Source organism: Ovis aries, chromosome 1, assembly GCF_016772045.2.
Source record: "Ovis aries strain OAR_USU_Benz2616 breed Rambouillet chromosome 1, ARS-UI_Ramb_v3.0, whole genome shotgun sequence".
NCBI lineage: Eukaryota > Metazoa > Chordata > Mammalia > Artiodactyla > Bovidae > Ovis > Ovis aries.
In genome coordinates, this window is record NC_056054.1 from 20,060,927 (window position 1) to 20,086,196 (window position 25,270).

The window sequence follows — 25,270 nt, forward strand, 5'->3', positions numbered from 1 at the left end:
TTTTCTCTTTTCTTCTTTTCACAGCTATTTGTAAGGCCTCCTCAGACAGACATTTCGCTTTTTTGCATTTCTTTTTCTTGGGGTGGTCTTGATTCCTGTCTCCTGTACAATGTCATGAAGCTCTGTTCATAGTTCTCAGGCACTCTGTCTATCAGCTCTACTCCCTTGAATCTATTTCTCACTTCCACTGTATAGTCACAAGGGATTTGATTTTGGTCATATCTGAATGATCTAATGGTCTTCCCTACTTTCTTCAATTTAAGTCTGAATTTGGCAATAAGGAATTCATGATCTGAGCTACAGTCAACTCCCGGTCTTGTTTCTGCTGACTGTATACACCTTCTCCATCTTTGGGCTGCAAACAATATAATCAATCTGCTTCCGGCATTGACCATCTGGTGATATCCATGTGTAGAGTCTTCTCTTGTGTTGTTGGAAGAGGGTGTGTGCTATGACCAGTGCGTTCTCTTGGCAGAACTCTATTAGTCTTTGCCCTGCTTCATTCTGTACTCCAAGGCCAAACTTGCCTGTTACTCCAGGTGTTTCTTGACTTCCTACTTTTGCATTCCAGTCCTCTATGATGAAAAAGACATCTCTTTTGGGTGTTAGTTCTAGAAGGTCTTGTAGGTCTTCATAGAACTGTTCAACTTCAGCTTCTTCAACATTATTGGTCGGGGCATAGACTTGAATTACTGTGATACTGAATGGTTTGCCTTGGAAACGAACAGAGATCATTCTGTCGTTTTCGAGATTGCATCCAAGTACTGCATTTTGGACTCTTTTGTTGACTATGATGGCTACTCCATTTCTTTTAAGGGATTCTTGCCCACAGTAGTAGATATGATGGTCATCTGAGTTAAATTCACCCATTCCAGTCCATTTTAGTTCGCTGAGTCCTAGAATGTCAATGTTCACTCTTGCCATATCCTGTTTGACCACTTCCAATTTGCCTTGATTCATGGACCTAACATTCCAGGTTCTCATGCAATATTGCTCTCTATAGCATCGGACTTTGCTTCTATCACCAGTCATATCCACAACTGGATGTTGTTTTTGCTTTGGCTCCATCTCTTCATTCTTTCTGGAGTTATTTCCCCATTGGTCTCCAGTAGCATACTGGGCACCTACTGACCTAAGGAGTTCCTCTTTCAATGTCCTATCATTTTGCCTTTTCATATTGTTCACGGGGTTCTCAAGGCAAGAATACTGAAGTGGTTTGCCATTCCCTTCTCCAGTGGACCGCATTTTGTCATACTATTATCTTCCATATATAAATCACCATGCTAGCTGCTGAGAAGGCTTTTACATATCAACATGAGACATCAGTTTGTCAGATCTCCCAGCAATCCTTGTTTCCCAATTGCAAAGTTATCTTGTTGCTCTCCAGCTTAAAATTCTTCAGTGGCTCACCACTACCTGGAGAATAAAGTCCAAACTCCTTTTAGCAAAACTAAATCCATCGACTTCTCCCTGTATATTCCCACCATCCTCTCCCCTTCAGTGCTCAGTGTGTGCTCAATCATGTCTGATTCTTTGTGACCTCATGGGCTGCAGCCCACCAAGTTCTTCTGTCCATGGAATTTTCCCAGCAAGAATACTGGAATGGGTTGCCATTTCCTCCCCTAGGGGATCCTCCTGACCCAAGGATCAAACCTGAGTCTCCTGCATGGTAGGCAGATTCTTTACCACTGTGCTACCTAGGAAGCCCTCGTCTCCCCTTACCTTTAGTTATTATATACTAATACTTGTAATTATTTCTAAATGCATCACCCTCTCCACTTTTCCTTTCCTTGACACATTCTATTCTCCTTGCCCTGATGTAATCCTCAACCCCCTAAGCCCTATCCTAATCTCCCTTCCAAATTCCTTTCAATTATTCAAGTTATAAGAAACATCATTTTCCCTGAGAAAAATATCACTTCAAGAAAAGTTAGATGGCTCCACTCTGTTTTCTTAATACTCTGCTCTTATTTATCTCTGTTACAGCGCTTGCATATTTTTTCAAAACATTTATTTGGCTGTGCCAGTCTTAGCTGTGGCACTCAGGAGATCCATTTTTGTTGCAGCACACAGGATCTTTAGTTGCAGCATACTGGATCTAATTCCCTTACCAGGGATCAAACCTGGACCCCCTGCACTGGAAGAGCAGAGTCTTAGTCACTGGATCACCAGGGAAGTCTCAGCACTTGCATACTGTATGCTCTTAGTCTGTCCACTTATCTCCAATATATCTAAGGGCAGTTCTGGTTCAAGGAGGCAACTAGGAAGATCTAGAACTTACCTCCTCCCAAAGACACAGAATCTACATTTGCATATGCAACAACTTCCTATATGCTTAAGGGGAGTTCAGTTCAGTTCAGTCGCTCAGTCGTGTCCAGAACTGCCTTATTCATTATTCATTTCTTTATTCCAAGAATAGCTATTCAGCTCCTCCCACCATCCACCCGCAATACACACCTTCTGACAAGCAAGACTTTTCATATGGACAAACCTAGATTTTCGTCAAAATTCATTAAAAGCTAGTCAGGAAAGAAAAGCATGGCTATTATTATATAACTATCAACAGACACTAGTAGATTGCAAACTGTAGACTGAAAAGGCAGATTACCGGTTATATACAATCTTACGGCCACTAGTTATTATTCTACCCATTTTTATCCCATTCAAGTAAGCATATTAACATGCAAGTGAGAATGACAGGAAACATAGTTGCTCTTGTTTAGTCACTCAGTTGTGTCTGACTCTTTGTGACCCCATGGACTGCAGCCCACCAGACTCGTCTGTCTATGGGATTCTTCAGGCAAGAATACTGGAGTGGGTTGCCATTTCCTTCTCCAGGCGACCTTTCCAACCCAGGGTTCAAACCCGTGTCTCCTGCGTGGATTCGTTACCACTGAACTACCAGAGAAACCTCAATTGGGGTGGCTGTGTGTGTGTGTGTGTGTGCTTAGTCGCTCAGTCATGTCCAACTCTTATGACCCCATAGACTGTAGCCTGCCAGGCTCCTCCATGGGATTCTCCAGGCAAGACTACTGGAGTGGGTTGCCATTTCCTTCTCCAGGGGTGCCTCTAATTCAGCTCTAATTTATATTTTTTAAATTAAATTATTTGCATATGCTGGTACTTCAATCATTTAAAATAACGAACTGCATGCAATAACTTCAGCTTTAGCAATGTGGTATGAGACCAAATTGAGAAATTCTTCTCTGGCACAGTGCCTAGCATCTAGTAGCTGACTACTCAAAAATGGTTTGTTGAATTTAAATGGTTAACTTGAGTCAGGACACTTATTTTCTAGAGGGGAAGAAAAGCATAAGCCTCTGACCAGCTCACAGAAATACTAAAGGGAGAATTAAGTAATAAAAACAACAACAGTGTAAGAACTGTAACAAAGTAATTAATCATAAAGTTAACTATTAGATGAGTGGCTTAGGACTTCCAGCCAAGAAGTCACAGTGAGCGTACAGTACAGAGTAAGCTGGTATAGCAGCATTAATATTAGGCAAATAAAGTTTAAACAGCAGTCTTCAAAGGAGGCTATAACACCTCACTTCAGAAGTGTTTTTGAAGTTTTCAGGTGAAATGTTTTGGTTCTAACAATGACTGGGGGCAAGGAGTGCTGCAGGCCTGAGATGCTAAGACATCCTGCAGCTACAGGACTGTAATGCACAAGGAAGCATTGTTCCATGTGCTGTAGAAAATGCAAATGTCTTACCAGATATTCATGCAAATAAAGAACATATTTATTATTATCTACGCTTGGGTTCTAACTCCATTTTACATTAAAAACAAAGTCACTTTGCATGGTATTAGTATATACTGAACTTCCTAGGAATGCAACTAACTACCTGTAAATTAAGGAAAATTGCTTTTTGTTTTGTTGAGAATATCATTAAGATTGGTCCTCATTTCAGAAAATCAGACCACCAATGACAGTGCTGCTCCTGAATCCCAATATAACACATCTGTATCAGATCAAATTGCAGTTTTTATATTTATGGTGATTTATTTAGCCTTAAAAAAAAAAAAAAACACACTTTTTATTTTGTATTGGGGTGTAGCCAATTAACGGGAGAAGAAAACAGCAACCCACTCTAGTTTCATGGGAAATCACATGGGCAGAGGAACCTGATGAGTTGCAGTCACAGAGAGTCAGAGACTACTTAGTGACTAAACAACAGCAACACCATAGCCAATTAACAATGTCGTTAACAGTTTTCGGTGAATAGTGAATGCAGAGACCCAGTCATACATAAATATCTATTCATTTTTCCCCCAATCCCCCTCCCATCCAGGCTGCCACATAACATTGAGCAGAGTTCCATGTTATTTATTTAGCCTTTTAAAAAATATCAAACATACATAGGACTTTCATGGTGGTCCAGTGGTTAAGAATCCTCCTGCCAGTGCAGAGGACACGGATCTGGTCCCTGGTCCAGGAAGATTCAACATGCAGGGCATGTGTGCCACAACTGCTAAGCCTGTGTGCTGCAGCTACTGAAGCCTGCCCGCCCTAGAGCTCAAGCTCTGCAACACGAGAAGCCGCCACAACGAGAAGTCCGTGCACCACATCTAGAGTAGCGCCCTCTTACCAAAACTAGAGAAAGCCTGTGCACAGCAACCATGACCCAGCACAGCCATAAATAAATAAACATAATTTCAAAAGTATGTATGTATAAAGTGTATTTTTGCTTTGCCCACAAATTTATCATTGTGCCTATTCTGCCAACTTTTTTCTCTAATGAAACATTCCAGATTAAATGAACATCTGATAAACCTGGCAAAGATATAGTATACCTCCTTAATCAATCTGTAATTTGTCTTGGCAAGCTATTCCTATTTCAACTGAAGTTCCTCTTTCCTTTATCACATACAAATAAGTCTGGTCTATTATTATACTTTTATTCTAATATTCTATGGCATCTCTGTTCTTTTTTTTTTTTTTTTTTGCATGGAGTGGTTTCTGTCTTCTCTTAAAACTAGAACTTGTCATGCTTAAGAAGGTAAAAGCATCTAACTATTTTAATACATATTCCAGCATAGTCAGGCCCCAAAATGTGCATACTGAAATCTGTATTTTTACTAATTTAATTTTACTCTTCTTTTATCATACAATTTTATCAATGATGTTTACCATTGATCTTATATACGTATAATTATAAACAACAGAACCACTGTTCCCTATCAATTTCATGTCAGGGTAGTTAACAGTTAGGTTTTAAAAAATTGTTATAACAGCTAAATTTATACCACTTGCTATATACTAGGTTCCGTTGTGTAACTGCTTCATATATTTTAACTCAGCTAATCCTCAAAATAATTCTATGAGATATTACTAACATTTCCCATATTACAGCTATGGAAACTGAGGCAAAGAGAGATTAGATAAGACTTTTTCAGGGCTCCAGCAAATGGCAGAGCCAGCATCTTAATTCCAATTAAGAACAAAGAACAGTGGACCTGAAAGTGTTCAAAACAAGTGGTCTAAGCAAAAAGCACTGCATGCACGAGAAAACAATTTACCAAATGCATGGATACTACATCATAATGATTGAGTCACATTCTCAGACCACCATGAAATAAAATTTAAAATCAACAGTAAAGAGATCATTAAAAATAAGCATAGTGGGCAATACTAATTGTTTACCCAACATCTAACATCCCCTTTTCTTGACTAACGTAATTCCAATTAGGTGGCTTAATTAATTAAACTATTCAATCTTCCCTTCCCTGCAGCTAGGATGGACAGATGTCCTAGTCCTAGTAAGGACATGGAAGTGGGAATTGCTTGGTGGAGGATTCTGGGAATGTTAATGTTTTCCTGATGCAATTGTTCTTTTTATCTGCTGAAGCACAGATGTGGTGCTTGCATCAAGAGCAAGAGGACAAAAGCCACACACTAAAGAGAGCTAGTGGAAGCCTAGATTGTTGATGACTTCCTCAAGCAGTTATAAAGCACAGGAATTTCTCAAGATTTCCTGAGAAAAATTCATATCTTATTTGAATAAGATAGTGGTGTTCTGATTTCTGTAACATACTACCAAAGACAATCCTAACTGATCTGTAAAATATTAAAAATAAATAATTTAGAGTTCAACCTAAAGATTCTAGGAGGACTTCCCTGGTGGTCCAGTGCTTAGGCATCCACCTGCCAATGCAGTGGGCATGGGTTCAATCCCTGGTCTGGGAAGATTGCTCATGCTGCGGGGCAACTAAGCCCAAGCTTAGCAACTTCTAAGCCCATGTTCTAGAGCCTGTGCTCTGCAATAAGAGAAGCCACTGCAGTGAGAAGCCCACACACCCGAAATAGACAGTAGCTCCTGCCTGCTGTAACTAGATAAAGGCCTGTGAGCAGCAATGAAGACCCAGAGCAGCCAAATATTAAAAAATAAGAAGAAGAAAAATAAAGATTCTAAGGAAAAAAGAAAGGATAATAATAAAGATAAAAGCAAAAGTTAATGAAACAGAAAATGAAAAAATAATACAGAGGGTCAACAAATCAAAAGCTGATTTGGGAGGAGAAAAAAAACATATACAGAAACATATCTCCAGGGGCTTCCCTGGTGGCTCAGTGGTAAAGAATCCACCTGCCAATGCAGGAAACACGGGTTCAACCCCTAGTCTGGGAAGATCCCACATGCCAAGGAGCAACTAAGTCCATGCACCACAACTACTGAGCCTGTGTTCTAGTAGCTGCAACTACTGAGCCCACATGCTGCAACTACTGAAGCCCAAGTGCCTAGAGTCCATGCTTGGCAGCAGTGAGAAGCCTTCACATCGCCACAAATAGACCCTCAGCCCCCACTGTCCAAAATTAGAGAAAAGCCCATGCAGAAGCAAAGACCCAACACAGCCAAAATAAATAAATAGTAAAATTATTCAAAAAAGAAAACATATCTCCAGAAATCTTTCATTTTCAGGTCACTGCTTACCTTTCTAGACTCATTACAGGCTTGCCACTTCTTTCCATGCACGCAGCAGACATGAACTAAACCCAATTTTTCACTCACCACTCTGAGAATACTCCACGCTCTTATTCCCCTGTGCCTCCACAAATGCTTTTCTTCTTGCTTGAAATACCCTTTTCCCTGGTTGTCTTCCTAACAAGCTCTTTCTTCTTCTAGAAAATTCACTGGTGGCCTCCTCTGAGAAGCCTTCTCTGACTCCTTTAAACAAAGTTTGTACTGGTGGCCCATATTAAATTCCTTGGCACCCTTTGCATACTTTCACACACTTATTAACTATATATTAAGTAATTTGAGGCTCTTGCTACAGGCTCTGTTTTAGCAAGTACTATATTTTAAATATATTTCCTTTTCTTCACCCTTGAGCAAAGAGCTCATTTAGGGTGAGATTTTATTCATTTCTCTATCCCTAACACTAGCTCAATGTCCTATACGTAATGAGCTGCTGCTGCTGCTAAGTCGCTTCAGTCATGTCCGACTCTGTGCGACCCCATGGACAGCAGCCACCAGGCACCGCCGTCCCTGGGATTCGCCAGGCAAGAACACTGGAGTGGGTTGCCATTTCCTTCTCCAATGCATGAAAGTGAAAAGTGAAAGTGAAGTCACTCAGTCATGTCCGACTCTTCGTGACCCCATGAACTGCAGCCCACCAGGCTGCTCTGTCCATGGGATTTTCCAGGCAAGAGTACTGGAGTGGGTTGCCATTGCCTTCTCCGATACCTAATGAACACTAACTATATATTTTCTGAGTAAATGAATGAATGATTAAGATAGCAAATAACTGCAATATTTATTACATGCTCCAAGTATCACCCTTATGAGATCTCAAAGAGGAAGCAACCAACCCTCTCACCTTCCTTATTGCAAAAATAATATGCTTTAAGATAACCTTTTTCTTTTTGGCTACACCATAAGGCCTGCAGGACCCTAAGTTCCCCAACCAGGAATCAAACCCTGGGCCTCTGGCTCAGTTCGAAACAGAACACAGTTTCTAACCACTGGACCCCCAGGGAAATTCTAAGATCAGTGTTTTATATCTCTCACATGCCTTTGCATATATCAACGTCAACAAAAATACACCCATACACTGAGTGAATCCAAGTTGTACATACAACTTCTGTGCTTCCAGTTTTTGTTTTTCTAGCTGGATTATCAATTAAGGTGAAGGATCTTGGGAACATAGCAGTACACACACAGTAAAACTCTCAACCTGATAAATTATCCCCTGATGTTAACTAGTGCTAAGTTCACCCCCTAGAGACATCTGCAAAGTTCTTTACTAATCAGTAGCCCAACTGTCCACATCAGCTCTGGAGGAAATAGTAAATGGATGGAATATGGCCAAAAGCTACAATCATACATTACTGTGAGTGAACCTTAAGAATACATGTGATACAAATAGTCTCCTTTAAAACATATCATTTTACCCCAAAACCCTGAACCTCCCCATAAGTGCTCCCTCTCTGAAACCTCACTGTACCTCAAAGAGGTTGCAAAACGAGATAAATGCAACAAGAAAAACAGCAGGAAATTTAGCAAGAAGCAGTTTTGACAGACAGCAAGGATATGTAACAAGGACCATTTCCAAGGTGCAGAGCCCTAAGAAGCCTTGGACTGCTATCATCCTTTCTCCCAGGGTTCTCAATGCTAAACTCCTTTTCAAAAGGTGGTGGGAGATGGGAAGGAACTTCTTTCCTCTCTATTCTCTTTTGTAAATCTTTGTAATACATTGTTAGCCCCTTGGATTCAGCACAGGCAAAAAAATAAATAAAATTATTTTTAAAAAATTAAAGAAGAATTAACAATTAAAGAAAAATTAAAGAAGAATTCTGGTGGGTCAGTAGCTAAGACTCCATGCTCCCAAGGCAGAGGCCCCAAGTTCAACCCTTGATCAGGAAATTAGATCCCACATGCCGCAACTAAGAGTTTGCATGTGACAAAGAAGATCAAAGATCCTGCATGCTGCAACTAACATTGGGTGCAGCCAAATAAATAAAAATAAATAATTTTTAAAAGAATAGTTAACTGCAACCTAAATATAATGATGTTAGATAAGACTCTAACCCATAACTTGCTAGGAGACTCCCATGTTTGCTGGCTTTGAAGAATCAAGCTGCAACATGAAAAAGGAAATAGCAAGGACCTACAGCCTTCAATTCAGCAATCTGACAGGAATTGAATGATGCCAACAACCACATAAGCTTAGCAGCAGATCCTTCCCCAGTTGAGCCTCATATAAGACAGCTGCCCTAACTGACGCCTCGATTGCAGCTTTGTGAGCTTCTGAGGCAGGGGACCCAGCTAAGTCATACCTCGACTCTTGAACTACAGAAACAGGTATAATAATATGTGTTCTTTTTAAACCACTGCATCAGTGGTAAAATTGTTATGTAGCAATAAATAACTAATATACTATCCTTCCCTTTGTGTGGCAATTACCCTTGTACTTAATGTTAATATAAGTGATTACCATTAGATTATAATTTCTACAAGGTCAGGATTAACAAGTTTTAATCATCTCTGTATCTCAGCACTTAACACAGTGTCTGGTGTGAACAGATGGATAGATGGATGAATAAATGCCTACTCTGTTCCAGGCATAATGCTATATCTTAGAGAAACCAAAGGTAATTAAGACGTAGTCCCTGTTCTTATGGAGTTTGAAGTTAAGTAGAATGACAAGACACTTAATCAGATGATTTCAAAAGACTATGTTAAAGGTAATATAGGCTTCTGTGAAGACACAGAACATGGGCTTTTAACTCAGACTGCATGGGTCCAGGTACACGAGAGGAGAAAATCTTCTACAAACAAGGCTGTTACTCTCTCAAGATTGACATCATTATCAATAACGTCTTCAGAATATAATCTAGTCCCAAAATGACAAAGTATTTGGTATGCTGCTGCTGCTGCTGCACTGCTTTAGTCATGTCCAACTCTTAGCAACCCCATGGACTGCAGCCCACTAGGCTCCTCCGTCCATGGGATTTTCCAGGCAAGAGTACTGGAGTGCGTTGCCATTGCCTTCTCCCGAGTATCTGGTATAGCGGGATTAAAAACAAGGAGCCACACCTCTTACAATGTGAGAAGACACATTTTAGGTACTGTATTAGTTACAAGAAAATCTGATATCAAAGAAATTCAATTAATCTTCTAAAGGAATGTTTGGGGATTCTCAATAGATCAATAAAATCAAGATTTATATTGATCAGGCAACATGATCTTATGTATAGAAAATTCTAAAAAAAAAAACTACAAAAACTATTAGAATTAATAGAAGAGTTCAGCAAGGTTATAGGATACAAGATAAATATATAAAAATCAATTATTTTCTATACTGTGCTATGTGCGTCCATAGTCGCTTAGTCACATGTCAGACCCTTTGCAACCCCATGGATTGCAGCCCGTCAGGCTCCTTGGTCCAAGAGGACTCTCTAGGCAACCCACTGGCATGGGTTGCCCATGCCCTCCTCCAGGGGATCTTCCCAACCCAGAGATCGAACCCAGGTCTCCTGCACTGCAGGTAGATTCTTTATCATCTGAACTACCAGCGAAGCCAGTTTTCTACACTAGGAATAAGCAATCAGAAAATGAAATTAAGGACATAATTTTCCTACAACAAAACTGCTAGAAACAAAGACTGAGAACCTTAGGACTTTGAACCCAAGGTAGCTGGAACATTATCCTTATAGCACATAAAGTCCTCTTCTAGAGGAGGCAAAAAGGTTGCTGCTCTGCCTGGGTTTTTCCCTACAGTATCCCTTGCTGTCACTCTGGAAGACACCAAATGACTTTTGCCTGACACTGACATTCTCAGTTTGATCTCAGCCACTGCATCCTTCCAACACTTACACTCCTGAAGTTAAAGAAAGGGTCCTCATTGCTTGAGTATAAAAATCCTCCCAAGTGAAACATCACTCTTAGTTTTCTTTTTAAACCCTCTTTCACTGTAATAACTTTCGTTTTAATAAAATATTCCTTTTTTTTTAAGACCTAGGAAGGAAGGGAGGAACACAGAAAGAAAGGAAGAGAAGAAAGAAAAGAAGACAATCACACTTACAATAGCACCAAAAGTTAAGAGCTGAAATGACAGAACTATTAGAAGAAAACATTAGGGGAAATCTTCACCACATTGCATTTGGCAACAATTTCATGGATATGACATCATAAGCACAAACAACAAAAGGAAAGCTATAAACTGAATCTCAACAAAATTAAGAGCTTTTGTGCATCAAAGGACACTACATAAAGAACTACAACTCGATGAAAACAACTCAAGTTTAAAAAAAAACGAAAGAAAGGAAGGAATATGCAACAGATTAAAGACAATCTCTTTAGCAACTGGGGTTGGGAAAGCTGGACAGCTACGTGCAAATCAATAAAATTAGAATACTCCCTCACACTATGCATAAAAATACTCGCTTAGTATCATGCTTAGTGAAATAAGCCAGAGAGAAAAAAAGACAAATGCTATATTTTATCACTTACTTGTGGCATCTAAAAAAAAAAACAAAACTAGTGAATAGAACACCAAAAAAAAAGCAAAAGAGACACAGATAGAGAGAACAAGTTAGTGATTACCAATGAAGCAAAGAAAAGGTATAAAATAGGGGCAGGGAATTAAGAGGTACAATCACCATGTACAAAATAAACTACAAGCACATTATCTATAGTACAGGGAATATAGCCAATTTTTATAATAACTATACATGGACTAAATCTATAAAAATTGTGAATCTCTATGTGGTACACCTGAAACTAATATAATATTTTAAATCAATTATTATCTCAAAAAAAAAAAAGCTCATGAGATACTACTTCACACCCACTAGGATGGCTATAATAATGAGAAATTTTTTAATAATAAACAGAATAGTAAGTGTTGGTGAGATGTAGAGAAACTGGAACCCTTACACATTGCTCGCAGGCATGTAAAATGAAACAGCCACTGTGGAGAACCTCAGTACCTCAAAAAGTAAAATGAAATTACTATATGACCCAGAAATTCCACTTCTAGATAGACAGCAAAAGAATTAAAAACAAGTGCTCAAACAAATACTTGTATACAAATGTTCACAACAGTACTATTCACAATAGCCAAAAGGAAACAATCCTAATGTCTATCAACAAATGACTATATAGACAAAATGTGGTATTTCATACACTGGAACATTATTGGGCTATAAAAAGGAATGAAATGTTAATACATACTATAACACGGGTCAATGCTGAAAACACTATGCTAAATAAAAGAAGTCAGTCATAAAAGTCACATATTGTATGATTCCATTTATATGAAACCTCTAGAACAGGCAAGTCTATAGAGATATGAAGTAGAACAGTGTTTGCCTGGAGATGGGGGAAGGGAGGAACGGACAATGACTATTAATAAGTACAGGATTTCTGTTTAGAATGATAAAAATATTTTTAAATTAATGGTGAGAGATGTACAGCCATGTACATATACTAAAACCCATTGAATTTTGTATTTTAAAAAGGAGAATTTTATATTACCTGAACTATTTCTCAGTAAAGTGCTTATTAAAAAAAAAAAAAAAGTACCCTGATACTTTGTTCTGGAATAGGATTCCAGGTTTTATAGGTTTCACAATATACACTAAAATACAGAACTATCTCATGGGGGTACTTTAGTTATCTCAAGAGACTGGAAAAGTCATCAGCCTACAAATCCTCCTTTCAATTATATTTCCAAACAAAACAAGGACTAGCATAAGAAGAAATTAAGAGCCTTCTCCTGTAGCCCAACAGAAATACTCTTAATGTGAAACTGAAAAGGTTGTCAGCCACTGCTACACTGGAGCTGAATACATTTTCCACTTTCCAGAGGTAAGAGATTGGGGCCATTGTGCCATTTGGTTTTACATTCTTTTCTCTTTACAAATGTACATACAAACACTCATGTCACCTCTATTTACACATACCTCAGTTCTTCCCTAAACAGATTTCACTAACATCCAAAATATCTAAGTCATTTTCTTAGAAACAACTGAAATTAATCTGTTTTATAGTATTTTTAAAATAAGAAGATTAACAGTCAAAAGAACTCTCTGAAGCTCACAAATTGTTTTAAGTGTAAATCCAACCTATTTTGCTTCTAAAAGGGTGTTTTTTCTAATTTCAGTAACAGATGTTTTATATATCTTTCCTAGTACTTTTAGGTCAGGGCTTTATAATCTCAGCACTATTAACATTTTGGACCAGACAATTTTTGGTGGCGGACGGCTATCCTGTGCATTATAGAACTGTTAGTGGTATCCTCTACCCACTAGATGCCAGTAATACCCCCTGGCCAGTTTTGATAATTAGTGGTATCCTCTACCACTAGATGCCAGTAGTACCCCCTGGCCAGTTTTGACAATATCTCCAGACATTGCTAAATATCTCTTAGGAAAGCAAAACTGACCCCAGTTGAGAACAACTGCCCTAGTTCATCGGTCTTAATTATTTCCGGACTTCCCTGGTGGGCCAGTGGCATCCACACTTCCAATGTAGTGGGCCTGGGTTCAATCCCTGGTTGTGGAAAATCCCACATGCCACATGTTGTGGCAAAAAATAAGGAAAATGACAAATTATCTAATTGTGACTCATGGGGCTAATGAACCACAAAGTATACAATAAATACCATGAGGTTTGATAGTCATGGCTTTCTATCCTTCATAAAATATAGCCTAGTAGTCTTTGTTACTTATCTAAAGACAGGCTTCAGAACTAAATTGAACAGATAATATAACTAAAATCTATTCTTAAGGAGGAATGACCAGAGGGTGCTAAATCCTAAAACTGAACTATTTCAAAGGAACATAAATAAGCTGCATAAATCTACATTCTTGGGACTTCCCTGGTGGTCCAGTATCTAGGGCTCCATGCTGCTGCTGCAGGGGGCACAGGCTTGATCCCTGGTCAGGAAACTAAGATCCTACATGCCATGTGGTGCAGCCACAAAATAAAAAATAAAAAGTTCACATTCTTTAATATGAAGTTATCCATCAGCCAGTTTTCTTTTGCTATCTAAGGCAACTAAACGTCCTTAAGCTACCTGCATAATTTATACCTCCCACACCAGAAGTTAAATATTTTCTTTTATTGCTACTGATACATTTTTTATTTAACCTGACCTTTAAAGCTCTGTAATCATCTGTACTTTGGTAATCAAAGATAAAAACTAACCATCACCTAGTTGTGCACTACAGAGCTATTAGACCAGAGGTTGGAAAACTTTTTCTGTAAAAGGACAGACAATAAATATCTTGGGCTTTGAAGTTATATAGTCTCTGTTGTAACTACTCAACTCTGTCACTGTAGCACAAAAGCAGCCGTAGAACATACATTACCAAATAAGTGTAGATGTGTTCCAATAAAACTTATTTACCAATGCAAAAGGCAGGCAAGATTGGTCCAAAACCCTGTATCAGAATACTACATGTGAGAAAAAATAAAAATATTGATCCCTCTCTTTCCCAATGATGTTTTCATCATAAAATTAAACTAATAACTTTCTAAAATACCATAAAATACAATTAAGTTTTGTTGTTGCTGTTCAGTTGCTAAGTCATGTCCGACTCTTTGTGACCCCATGGACTGCAGCACACCAAGGTCCTCTGTCCTCCACTATCTTCCAGTGCTTGTTCAAATTTATGTCTATTGAGTCTGTGATGCTATCTAACTATCTCATCCTCTGCCACTGCCTTCTCCTTTGGCCTTCAATCTTTCCCAGCATCAGGTTCTTTTCCAATGAGTTGACTCAGCTGGCATCAGGGGGCCAAAGTATTAGGACTTCAGCATCAATCCTTCCAATGAATATTCAGGATTGATTTCCTTTAAGATTGACTGGTTTGATCTTCTTACAGTCCAGAGCACTCTCCAGAGTCTTCTCTAGCACCACAGTTCAAAAGCATCAATTCTTCGGTACTCAGCTTTCTTTATAGTCCAACTCTCACATCCATACATGACTACTAGAAAATCCATACCTTTGACTATACAGACTTTCATAGGCAACATTGTTTCTAATATGCTAAGTTTGTCATAGTTTTCCTTCCAAGGAACAGTATCTTTTAATTTCATGGTTGCAGTCACTGTTCACAGTAATACTGGAATTCAAGAAAATAAAATCTGTCACTGCTTCCACTTTTTCCCCTTTTAACTAGCTTTCTTCAATTAACAAGCTTTCTCCTATTTAGTTACAGGCATTCACAGTGGGATAATGCTGGACCCTATTGCTTTCAATGAGGAAAAAGAGCCAACTATGAAATCAGTATACAGAAGCCTGACCCAAGAAATTAAAATAAATCCTTTAGGTTCAGATCCAGAACCTAAACGAACCCAGCAGAAGCAATGTCAGACCTGTATATTAAAACACACCCACAACCTAGAAAACTGCAAGGTAAAACCTATCTCCCTGAATATAGGCTCTCAATATAAAATTATATATCACAGAAAAAATTAAATACCAGCAGGTCAAAAGACCAAATAGTAAGGTATTCACACCCTAAGATTTGCAACTAATCTGAAAAGGACTAAAAACAAACAAAAAAGTTTAATGGTCAAAATTTACTCATCTCTATGCAAATCTACTAGAAAACCTATAATAATCACATTCTTTTTTCAAATTTTAATTTTTTTTTGGTTGCACTGAGTCTTCGTTGCTATGAACAGGCTTTCTTCAGCTGCAGCAAGCAGGTGCTACTCTTCATTGCAGTGCACAGGCTTCTCACTGCGGTGGCTCCTCTTGTTGCGGAGCGTGAGGTCTCCGGGCACAGGCTTTAGCAGCTGCTGCATGTGGGCTCAGTAGTTGTGATTCACGGGCTTAGTTGCTCTGCGGCATGTGGGATCTTCCCAGATCAGGGATCAAACCTGTGTCCCCTACATTGGCAGACAGATTCTTAGCCACTGGACCAGCAGGGAAATCTCAACAATAATTTTCTGGTAAAATATAATTACTGAAATTGACGTAGAAGAAACAAAAATTTGTACAGATCAGTTAAACTAAAAGGATAGAAAAATTTTTCAAAGTACTTGGCCAAGATTTGACAGAAGAATTCAATCAAATATTCAAGAAGTAAATTATTCCAATAATATTTCAATTGTTACAAAGAATAGGGGAAAAAACTTCCAAATTATTTTTATGAAACAAGCACAATGTTCCTAACAAAACCTAAAAACAGAAGCACGAAAGAGAAAAACACAACCTATTCTCATAAATATTTGGATATAAACACCCCAGTAAAAAGAAGTTAGCAGCTCATTAAAGAATAATATACCAGGAATGCAAAGATAGTTTACTATTAGACTACTTACTAATATAATTCACTTTACTGATAGCAAAAGACAAAAATACATGCATCATCATATGTATTACAGTCCTTCAGAGAAACAGAACCAATAGGATATATACAGAGACAAAAAGATTTATCACAAGGAATTGGCTCACACAGTTATAGAGCCTGATAAGTTCCAAGATCTGCAGCTGGTAACATGGAGACCCAGGAAAGCCAATGGTGTAATTTCCGTCTGAGTCTGAAGCCCTGAGAACCAGGAGAGCCAATGGGATAAGTTCCAGTCCAAAAGGGGGCATGGCAGTTCAGTTCAGTTCAGTCACTCAGTCCTGTCCAACTCTTTGTGAATCCATGGACTACAGCAAGCCAGGCCTCCCTGCCCATCACCAACTCCCAGAGTTTACTCAAACTCATGTCCATTGAGTCTGTGATGGCATCCAATCATCTCATCCTCTGTTGTTCCCTTCTCCTCTGGCCTTCAATCCTTTCCCGGCATCAGAGTCTTTGCAAATGAGTCAGTTCTTCGCATCAGATGGCCAAAGTATTGGAGTGGCAGCTTCAACATCAGTCCTTCCAATGAATATTCAGGACTGTATTTCCTTTAGGACAAATTGGTTGGATCTCCTTGCAGTCCAAGGGACTCTCAAGAGTCTTCTCCAACATCACAGTTCAAAAGCATCAGTTCTTCAGTACTCAGCTTTCTTTATAGTCCAACTCTCACATCCATACATGACTACTGGAAAACTATAGCTTTCACTAGACGAACCTTTGATGGCAAAGGTCTCTGCTTTTTAATAAACCTTCAATAAAATCTTTAATAAAAGGTCTCTGCTTTTTAATATGCCATCTAGGTTGTTCATAGCTTTTCTTCCAAGGAGTAAGCATCTTTTAATTTCATGGCTGCAGTCACCATCTGCAGTGATTTTGGAGCCCAAAAAAATAAAGTCTCTCACTGTTCCCACTGTTTCCCCATCTATTGCCATGAAATGATGGGACCAGATGCCATGATCTTAGTTTTCCGAATTTGAGCTTTCAGTTCAGTTCAGTCACTCCAACGTGCCTGACTCTTTGTGACCCCATGAACGGCAGCACGCCAGGCCTCCCTGTCCATCACCAACTCCCGGAGTTCACCCAAACCCATGTCCATTGAGTCGGTGATGCCATCCAACCATCTCATCCTCTGTCATCCCATCCTTCTCCTGCCCTCAATCTTTTCCAGCATCAGGGTCTTTTCAAATGAGTCAGCTCTTCACATCAGGTGGCCAAAGTATTGGAGTTTCAGTTTCAACATCAGTCCTTCCAATAAACACCCAAGACTGATCTCCTTTAGGATGGACTGGTTGGATCTCCTTGCTATCCAAAGGACTCTCAAGAGTCTTCTCCAACACCACAGTTCAAAAGCATCAATTCTTCGGCGCTCAGCCTTCTTCACAGTCCAACTCTCACATCCATACATGACCACTGGAAAAACCAAGCCTTGACTAGATGGACATTTGTTGACAAAGTAATGTCTCTGCTTTTGAATATGCTATCTAGGTTGGTCATAACTTTCCTTCCAAGGAGTAAGCGTCTTTTAATTTCATGGCTGCAGTCACCATCCGCAGAGAATTGGAGCCAAAAAAAATAAAGTCAGCCACTGTTTCCATTGTTTCCCCATCTATTTGCCATGAAGTGATGGGACCGGATGCCATGATCTTAGTTTTCTAAGTGTTGAGCTTTAAGCCAACTTTTTCACTCTCCTCTTTCACTTTCATCAAGAGGCTCTTTAGTTCTACTTTACTTTCTGCCGTAAGGGTGGTGTCATCTACATATCTGAGATTGTTTATATTTCTCCCAGCAATCTTGATTCCAGCTTGTGCTTCTTCCAGCGTTTCTCATGATATACTCTGCATATAAGTTAAACAAGCAGGGTGATAGTATACAGCCTTGATGTACTCCTTTTCCTATTTGGAACCAGTCTGTTGTTCCATGTCCAGTTCTAACTGTTGCTTCCTAACTTGCATACAGATTTCTCAAAGGGCAGGTCAGGTGGTCTTGTATTCCCATCTCTTTAAGAATTTTCCACAGTTCGTTGTGATCCACACAGTCAAAAGCTTTAGCATAATCAATAAAGCAAAAGTAAATGTTTTTCTGGAACTCTCTTGTTTTTTCGATGATCCAACAGATATTGGCAATTTGATCTCTGGTTCTTCTGCCTTTTCTAAATCCAGCTTGAACATCTGGAAGTTCACCATTTACATACTGTTGAAGCCTGGCTTGCAGAATTTTGAGCATTACTTTACCAGCATGTGAGATGAGTGAAGATGGCAAGCCCAAAGCCTAAGAAGAGCAGTATTTCAGTTTCAATCCAAAGGCAGGGAAATACAGATATCCCACCTAAAGTAGTCAGGTAGGAATTCCCTCATCACAGGAAAGTCACCCTTTTAGTTCCTTTTGGGCCTTTAAATGATTGTTCAGGGGGTAAAGAATCTCCCTGCAATGTAGGAGACCAGGGTTCAATCTCTGTCTCAGGAAGATCCCCTGACACAGGGGAGTGGCAACCCACTCCAGTTTTCTTGCCTGGAGAATTAGCAGGCTACACAGTTCAGGGGGTTGTAAAGAGTTGGGCATGACTGAGCGACTAACGTCCACATTAGGGATGGCAATCTGCTTTACTCAGTCTACTGATTCAAATGATAATCTTATTCAACATGTACTCTATGAGAGACATACTCAGAATAAAATTTGACCAAATATCTAGGCACCATCTGGCCCAATTAAGTCAACATATAAAATTAACCATCATGCTAGAGATTTTGAAAAGACACACAGTAAAAGTCATCATCCATACCGCATAAAATAGTTCTTAACAAAATAGGAGGTTTTTTTATTACAATTTTGAAGATCGAACAGAAAAAGAAATTATCTACTTCAGCCCCCAAATCATATCATGTTTAATTAGAAAACACTACAGGTATTCCCATTAAAGTCAGGGACAAAGACAAAGATGTCAAATACCAATATTATTTAACACTTTAGGAAGTATTAGTCAATGCTGTTTATTGAGAAAAAGTGAGATAAAAAATGGGAAATAAATTTATCATCATTCACAGATATGACTATATATCTGGGAAATCAAAGTGAATCTCAACTGAAAATCTATTGCAAACATTAAAAAAACTCAGTACACTGGATGCATCAAAGATTAGTGTGTAAAAATTAGTAGTCTTCACAAGCAAACAACAAACAGAAGATACAACATAAGTGCAACTGACATTTACAATTGCAACAGAAAAAAATGAATATCCAACATCAGAAGAAATGTGGAATTTAAAAAAAAATTTTAATGTCTACAAAGAAACACAAAATACTTGAACAGATGAAAAGGTATGCCATATGCTTATATAAAAAAATAATAATTCTCTAAATTAATCTATACATTTACTCAAATCTCAATAAAAGGGTAATAGGATTTTTTTGGAGAAGGAAATGGCAGCCCACTCCAGTGTTCTTGCCTGGAGAACCCCAGGGACGGGGGAGCCTGGTGGGCTGCTTTCTATAGGGTCGTACAGAGTGAGACAGGACTGAAGCGACTTAGCAGCAGCAGCAGCAGGATATTTTTAGAAACCAACAAACACATTTTAAAACTCACAATAAAAATAAGGAAGAATTGCCAAGAAAATTCTGAAAAGGAACAATAATGATGAAGACGATTCGACTAACCAGATATTAAAAAAAAGTTGAAATGATTAAATTATTATAACAGTGTATTATGGTAGACAGGCCAATGCAACAGAATAAAGTCTAGAAAGACACCAAAATACATACTGAGAAAAATTCAGGATAGAATAAAGGTGACACTTCCAATCAGTGAGAAAAATATTAAATATACATTAAATGTTGCTGGTACAACTGAGTAGGCATCTTAAAAAACAAATTCCAGATAGATCAAACATTTAAACATAAGTAGTAATACCATAAAAGTGATAAGAAAAAAATTATAATGTTATTTATAACATAGGAGCAGAGAGAGCTTTTTTAATAATAAAAGAAACAGAAGGCAATAAAAAACAAACTGAACTATTTCTACATTGCAAAAAATTGTTAAAAACTAACTTAAAAAGCACTACAATCTTAGAAAATATAATTCATAGCACACATAAAAAGAAGTTCTACAAAACTAAGATACTTGTAGAAGAATGAGTACTATACGCCATGTAGAATTCTAAGCACTCAGGATACAGCAGTGCAGAGGTAAAAAGAGATTTAAAAAAGAAACCTGCCCTCATAGAACTTACACTACCTCTACCATGGAGCAGGTAAGTAAGTAGGTAAATAATAGATAATTGATATATAAACATGCACACACACATACACATACAGACATACATGCATTTGCCTACATAAGTACAAAATACCTCTAGAAGGACATGTAAGAAAGCACTAAATACCAGTTACCTAGAGAGAAGAAAACTGAGGGGCAGAAAAAAGCAAATGATTTTTCATTGAATAACCTTTTACACCTTTTAAGTTTATACTATGTGATTTTTAAAATAAATTCAATTAAAATTACACAAAATTAGATGTTCAAAGAAAAGCAGGAACAGGATATTTGAAACAAAAGAGAAGTGCATTTAAGAAACACAAATAGAAAGTCTACAAAACTCTCATCACAAGAAAAAAAGAATCTGCAAATACAGGACGTGATGGACGTTAACTAAACCTATTATGGTAATCATTTCACAATATATATTCATATGAAATCATATTATACACTGAAAATTAATACACTGTTATATGCCAACTGTATCTTAATAAAATCTAAAAGAAAAAAGCTAAAAAAAGAGAAAGTCTAGAAAAGAAAAACATAGCAACTGAAATTAAAAAATCTCAAAAGCAGTTTGAATAATAGAGTAGGCCCCAAATGAGAAGAAAGTAAATAGGAAAACAGGCTGAAAATCACCAGCACACTTCCCCCTAAAAAAACTAGCACAAAAAGGCAAAGAAACAAAAACACGAGAGAAAAATTAAGAGACATGAAAGATAGCACGAGACAATCCAATATACATGTAATGGGACCTTAAGAGGCCAAAGAAAAGAGCAGAATTTTAAAAGATAAAATGTCCAAGAATTTTCTAGAATTTAAGACACATGGTTCTTAAAATGAAGGAATAAACCACATTCTAAGCAGAATAAACAAAAATAAATCAGCTCCAAGACCAATATAATCAAAACCGAACAAAGAAGAAAAAATAATTCTAAAGGCTGATTAAAAAGGGTAAACAACCAAACTAACAGCTAACTTAGTGAAAGCAGAGGTGAATTAAAAAAAGAATAAAAAAGGGAAGAATAATTTTAATGTGCTGAAGAAAATGCTGTCCTAAATTCAATACTCATTAAATTATCATTTAAGAGTTTATTCAGTGTAAAGATAGAATAACAGTAAATATAAATAGATTACAATTTCTCTGTCTCTTTATGGGCAAATTTAATTTTGGATCAAAAAAATTAAATATAAAACTATTTCACAGGACATACATAAAAAATGTACTATCACAGACAGAATAAAAATAGAGATAGAAAAAGACATACTGGGAAAATAATAACCAAAACAACAGATAAATGCATATAGTGAGGAAGAAGGTATATAATATTGATATCAGATAGAGTAGAAATCAAAGCTAACAGCATAAAGTGGGACAAAAATAGAAAACTAGCATTTATGAAATATACAATCTATCTACTGTGTACAATCCAATAATAAACAAGAATTTCTATTAATATATACTTCACAAAATGGACTATAAACAAAATAACCACACTGACAGAAATACAAGGAGAATCTATAAACACATTAGGAAATATTAATAGACTTTTTTCAAAGAAAGAGATTAGACTATAATAAATAAGGTCATATAACATTTGAATAACAATACAAAAGCTTGATCTAATAGAGGTACACAGAACTTCATGCAATCAAACAAAACAGAAATTCATATTTGTTTCAAATATATTTGTGGCATTCAAGAAAATCTGACCTTGTGCTATATCAAAACAAAATCTAAATTATATTCCAGAGGCTTTCTTGATGGTCCAGTGGTTAAGAATCTGCCTTGTTGGACATCCCTGGTGGTTCTTCCATCCCTGGTGGAATCTTCCCGGTCCAGGAAGATTCCACATGACACAGGGCAGGTAGGCCCTTGTGCCACAACTAATGAGCCTGAGCTCCAGACCTTGCAAGCTGCCACTCACTACTGAGCCCACCTGCTCTAGAGTCCCTGAGCCAAAACAAGAGAAGCCACTGCAAAGAGAAGCCCACACATTCCAACTAGAGAAAGGCTGCCTACAGCAATGAAGACCCTACACGGTCAAAAATAAATAAATAAACAACTTTGTTTGAAAAAAAAAAAAAAAGAATGTGCCTTGCAATGCAGAGGACTCAGGTGCAATCCCTGGTCTCAGAACTAAGATTCCACATGCCGAGGATCAACTAAGCCCCCGTAGACCACACCACTGAGCTCTTGTGCCACAACTCAAGAGTCCCTGCAATGCAACGAAAGATCCTGCATAATCCAATTAAGACCCAACACAGGACTTCCCTGGCAGTGCAGTGGATAAGAATCTGCCTCCCAATGCAGGAAACATGGGTTTGATCCGTAGTCCAGGAAGATTCTACATGCTGTGGAGCAACTAAACCCGTGCACCACAACTACTGAGCCCACGAGCCCTCCTAGGGACTTCAGGCCACAACTACTGAAGGCCGTGTGCATAGAGCCTGAGCTCTGCACAAGAGAAGCCACCACACTAAGAAGCCTGTGCACCACAACAGGTAGCCCCTGCTCGTTGTAACTAGAAAAAGCCCACAGGCAGCAACAGAGCCAGAGCAACAAAAAAAATACATGAGATAATTAAAAAGAAAGAGCCAACCCAGCCAAATAAGTAAATATTTTAAAAAATAAATTATACTCCAAAGACAGATTTCATATAAGCCATTTTCTGTGATCATGATGCACTAAAATTAGAAATTAAATATCAAACAATTACCAAAACGAAAATTCACCATGTAGACTTTTTAAATTTTTATTTAAATAATTCTCATATCAAAACGAAATCAAACCAAACTACCTTTAGAAATGATGAGACCACACTGAAAACCTGTGATATGGCCAAGTCTAGAGGAAACTTTAAAGCTTAAGTGTATATACAAGAAAATAATAAAGACTGGGAAAAACTGAGATAAGAATAAAATTCAAAAAGCTACAAAAAGAACAAAACATCACTAGATCTAATAAGAAAGTAAATGAAAGAAAGTAATACAGATATAAGTAGAAAATAGTGAACCATAACACAAACAGAAGATAATCAGCAGAATCAAAGGTAATATTCTGACTACTAGGCTCTGCCCAGGGTGGAGTTATCAACAGGTGTGGAAACAGACAAACTTCCCTGGGACAGGTACAAGGGCAAAGGCAGGACCAATGAGACTTCATAGCTATCCCCACAGGTCCCGGAATCCTATATTTCTTAAGCCTTCAGTTTATCAATAAACGATACCTCTTTTTTTTTTTCCCCGTTTTTGGCCACATGGTGTGGCTTATGGTATCTTACTTAGTTCCCTGGCCAGAGGTTGAACCCAGACCTTGGTAGTGAAAGCACCAAGTCCTAACCATTGGATCGCCAGGGAATTCCCAACTAGCTCAATTTTTTTTTAAGCAAATCCTTTGAGAAGAAACCTAAAATAAACTTGTGTTGTTTTATTTTTAAAATAGAAGACACAAATAAACCATATTAGAGGAAGGAGGCAGATATTGATATGGTATTAATTACACTTAGGTTTGGCTGCAAACAGAGGACCAAATATTAAAAGTCTTAAGATTTTTTTCTTACAAAGAGACTCCAGGAGATAGTACAGAACCAGGCAGCTCTCCCATGTAGGCATGGAAGATGCAGGCTCTGTCTTGTTGCTCTGCCACAGAAGGCCTCCATTTGTAGGGTTACACTATGATCAAAATGTACAACAGCAAATATGAAGGAAAAATGGATGTAAGAAGTGGCAAAGGAAGAATTCCAAAAGCTCCTATACGACAATTCTGCTCATATCCTATTGGACAGAACTACTCATATAGTTAAACCCAGCTATAAGGAAAGCTAGGAAATGCCATCAGTGTGTCCAACTAAAAGATCTATTAACATGGAAGAAGGAAAACACAGCTATTGCGGAAACAAAAAACCTGTGCCACATCAATTACATAAAGTATTTATGCCCACAAATCCAAAAATTTAAGTAAGATTAATTATATCCTAAGAAAATAAAATTAACAAAAATTACTTAAGAAAGGAAAGATCCCACACAATGTGAAGCAATTAAGCGTGCTCTCCTCAACTAATGAACCAACATGCTCTGGAGCCCACAAGACACAACTAGAGAGTCTATGCACCTCAAAGAAAGATCCTGAATGAAGCAACTAAGACCCAATGCGGCCAAATAAATAAATAAATATTGAATGGAAAAAAAAAATTTTTTTTTTGGCCATGCCACAGGGCTGATGGGTTCTCAGTTCCCCAACCACAGATAAAACACAGGCCCGGCACTGACAGCACCAAGTCATAACCACTGGATGACAAGGGAATTCCAGGCACAAAAGAACAAATATTACAATTCCATTATATGAGGTTCCTAGGATAGACATATTCATAGAGACATTAGGTAGAACAAATATTAACATGGGCTAAGGGTACTAGAGGGAGTTTTTTTTTTAATGCATACAAAGTTTCCATTTTGGATGATGAAAAATTCTGGAGGAGTGGAAGAGGCTCCTATGTTATTTTAATTTTTGACCAGTATGGATTATTTTTATAGTTAAAATAAATAAAATATCTTGCAAGTTAACAGATAGCTCAAGAGGAGTTTACAATACTACTCAAGATCCACAGTCCCCTGACAAGGCAAAGCCTACTTCCTAATGAAACACAGCTGTGAACTCTGCAGTGAAACTGACCTTCAACAAGACAATATGAGAAAAACTGTGGCAT

The 25,270-nt window shown here is 37.9% G+C and overlaps 2 protein-coding genes across 10 annotated transcripts in view; both read right to left on the minus strand.

The window, feature by feature from the left end:
• Window positions 1–25,270, minus strand: part of TESK2 (testis associated actin remodelling kinase 2) — a 142,677-nt gene that overhangs the window by 79,537 nt on the left and 37,870 nt on the right. The window lies entirely within an intron of this gene.
• LOC132658540 (craniofacial development protein 2-like) lies at window positions 1–25,270 on the minus strand. Its single transcript, XM_060405743.1, has 2 exons — window positions 8,446–25,270; window positions 1–7,789 (listed from the first exon to the last, which is right to left on the minus strand). Exon 2 carries the CDS (start codon window positions 1,243–1,245, stop codon window positions 304–306), a length of 942 nt encoding a protein of 313 aa, XP_060261726.1. The 5' UTR covers window positions 1,246–7,789; window positions 8,446–25,270; the 3' UTR covers window positions 1–303.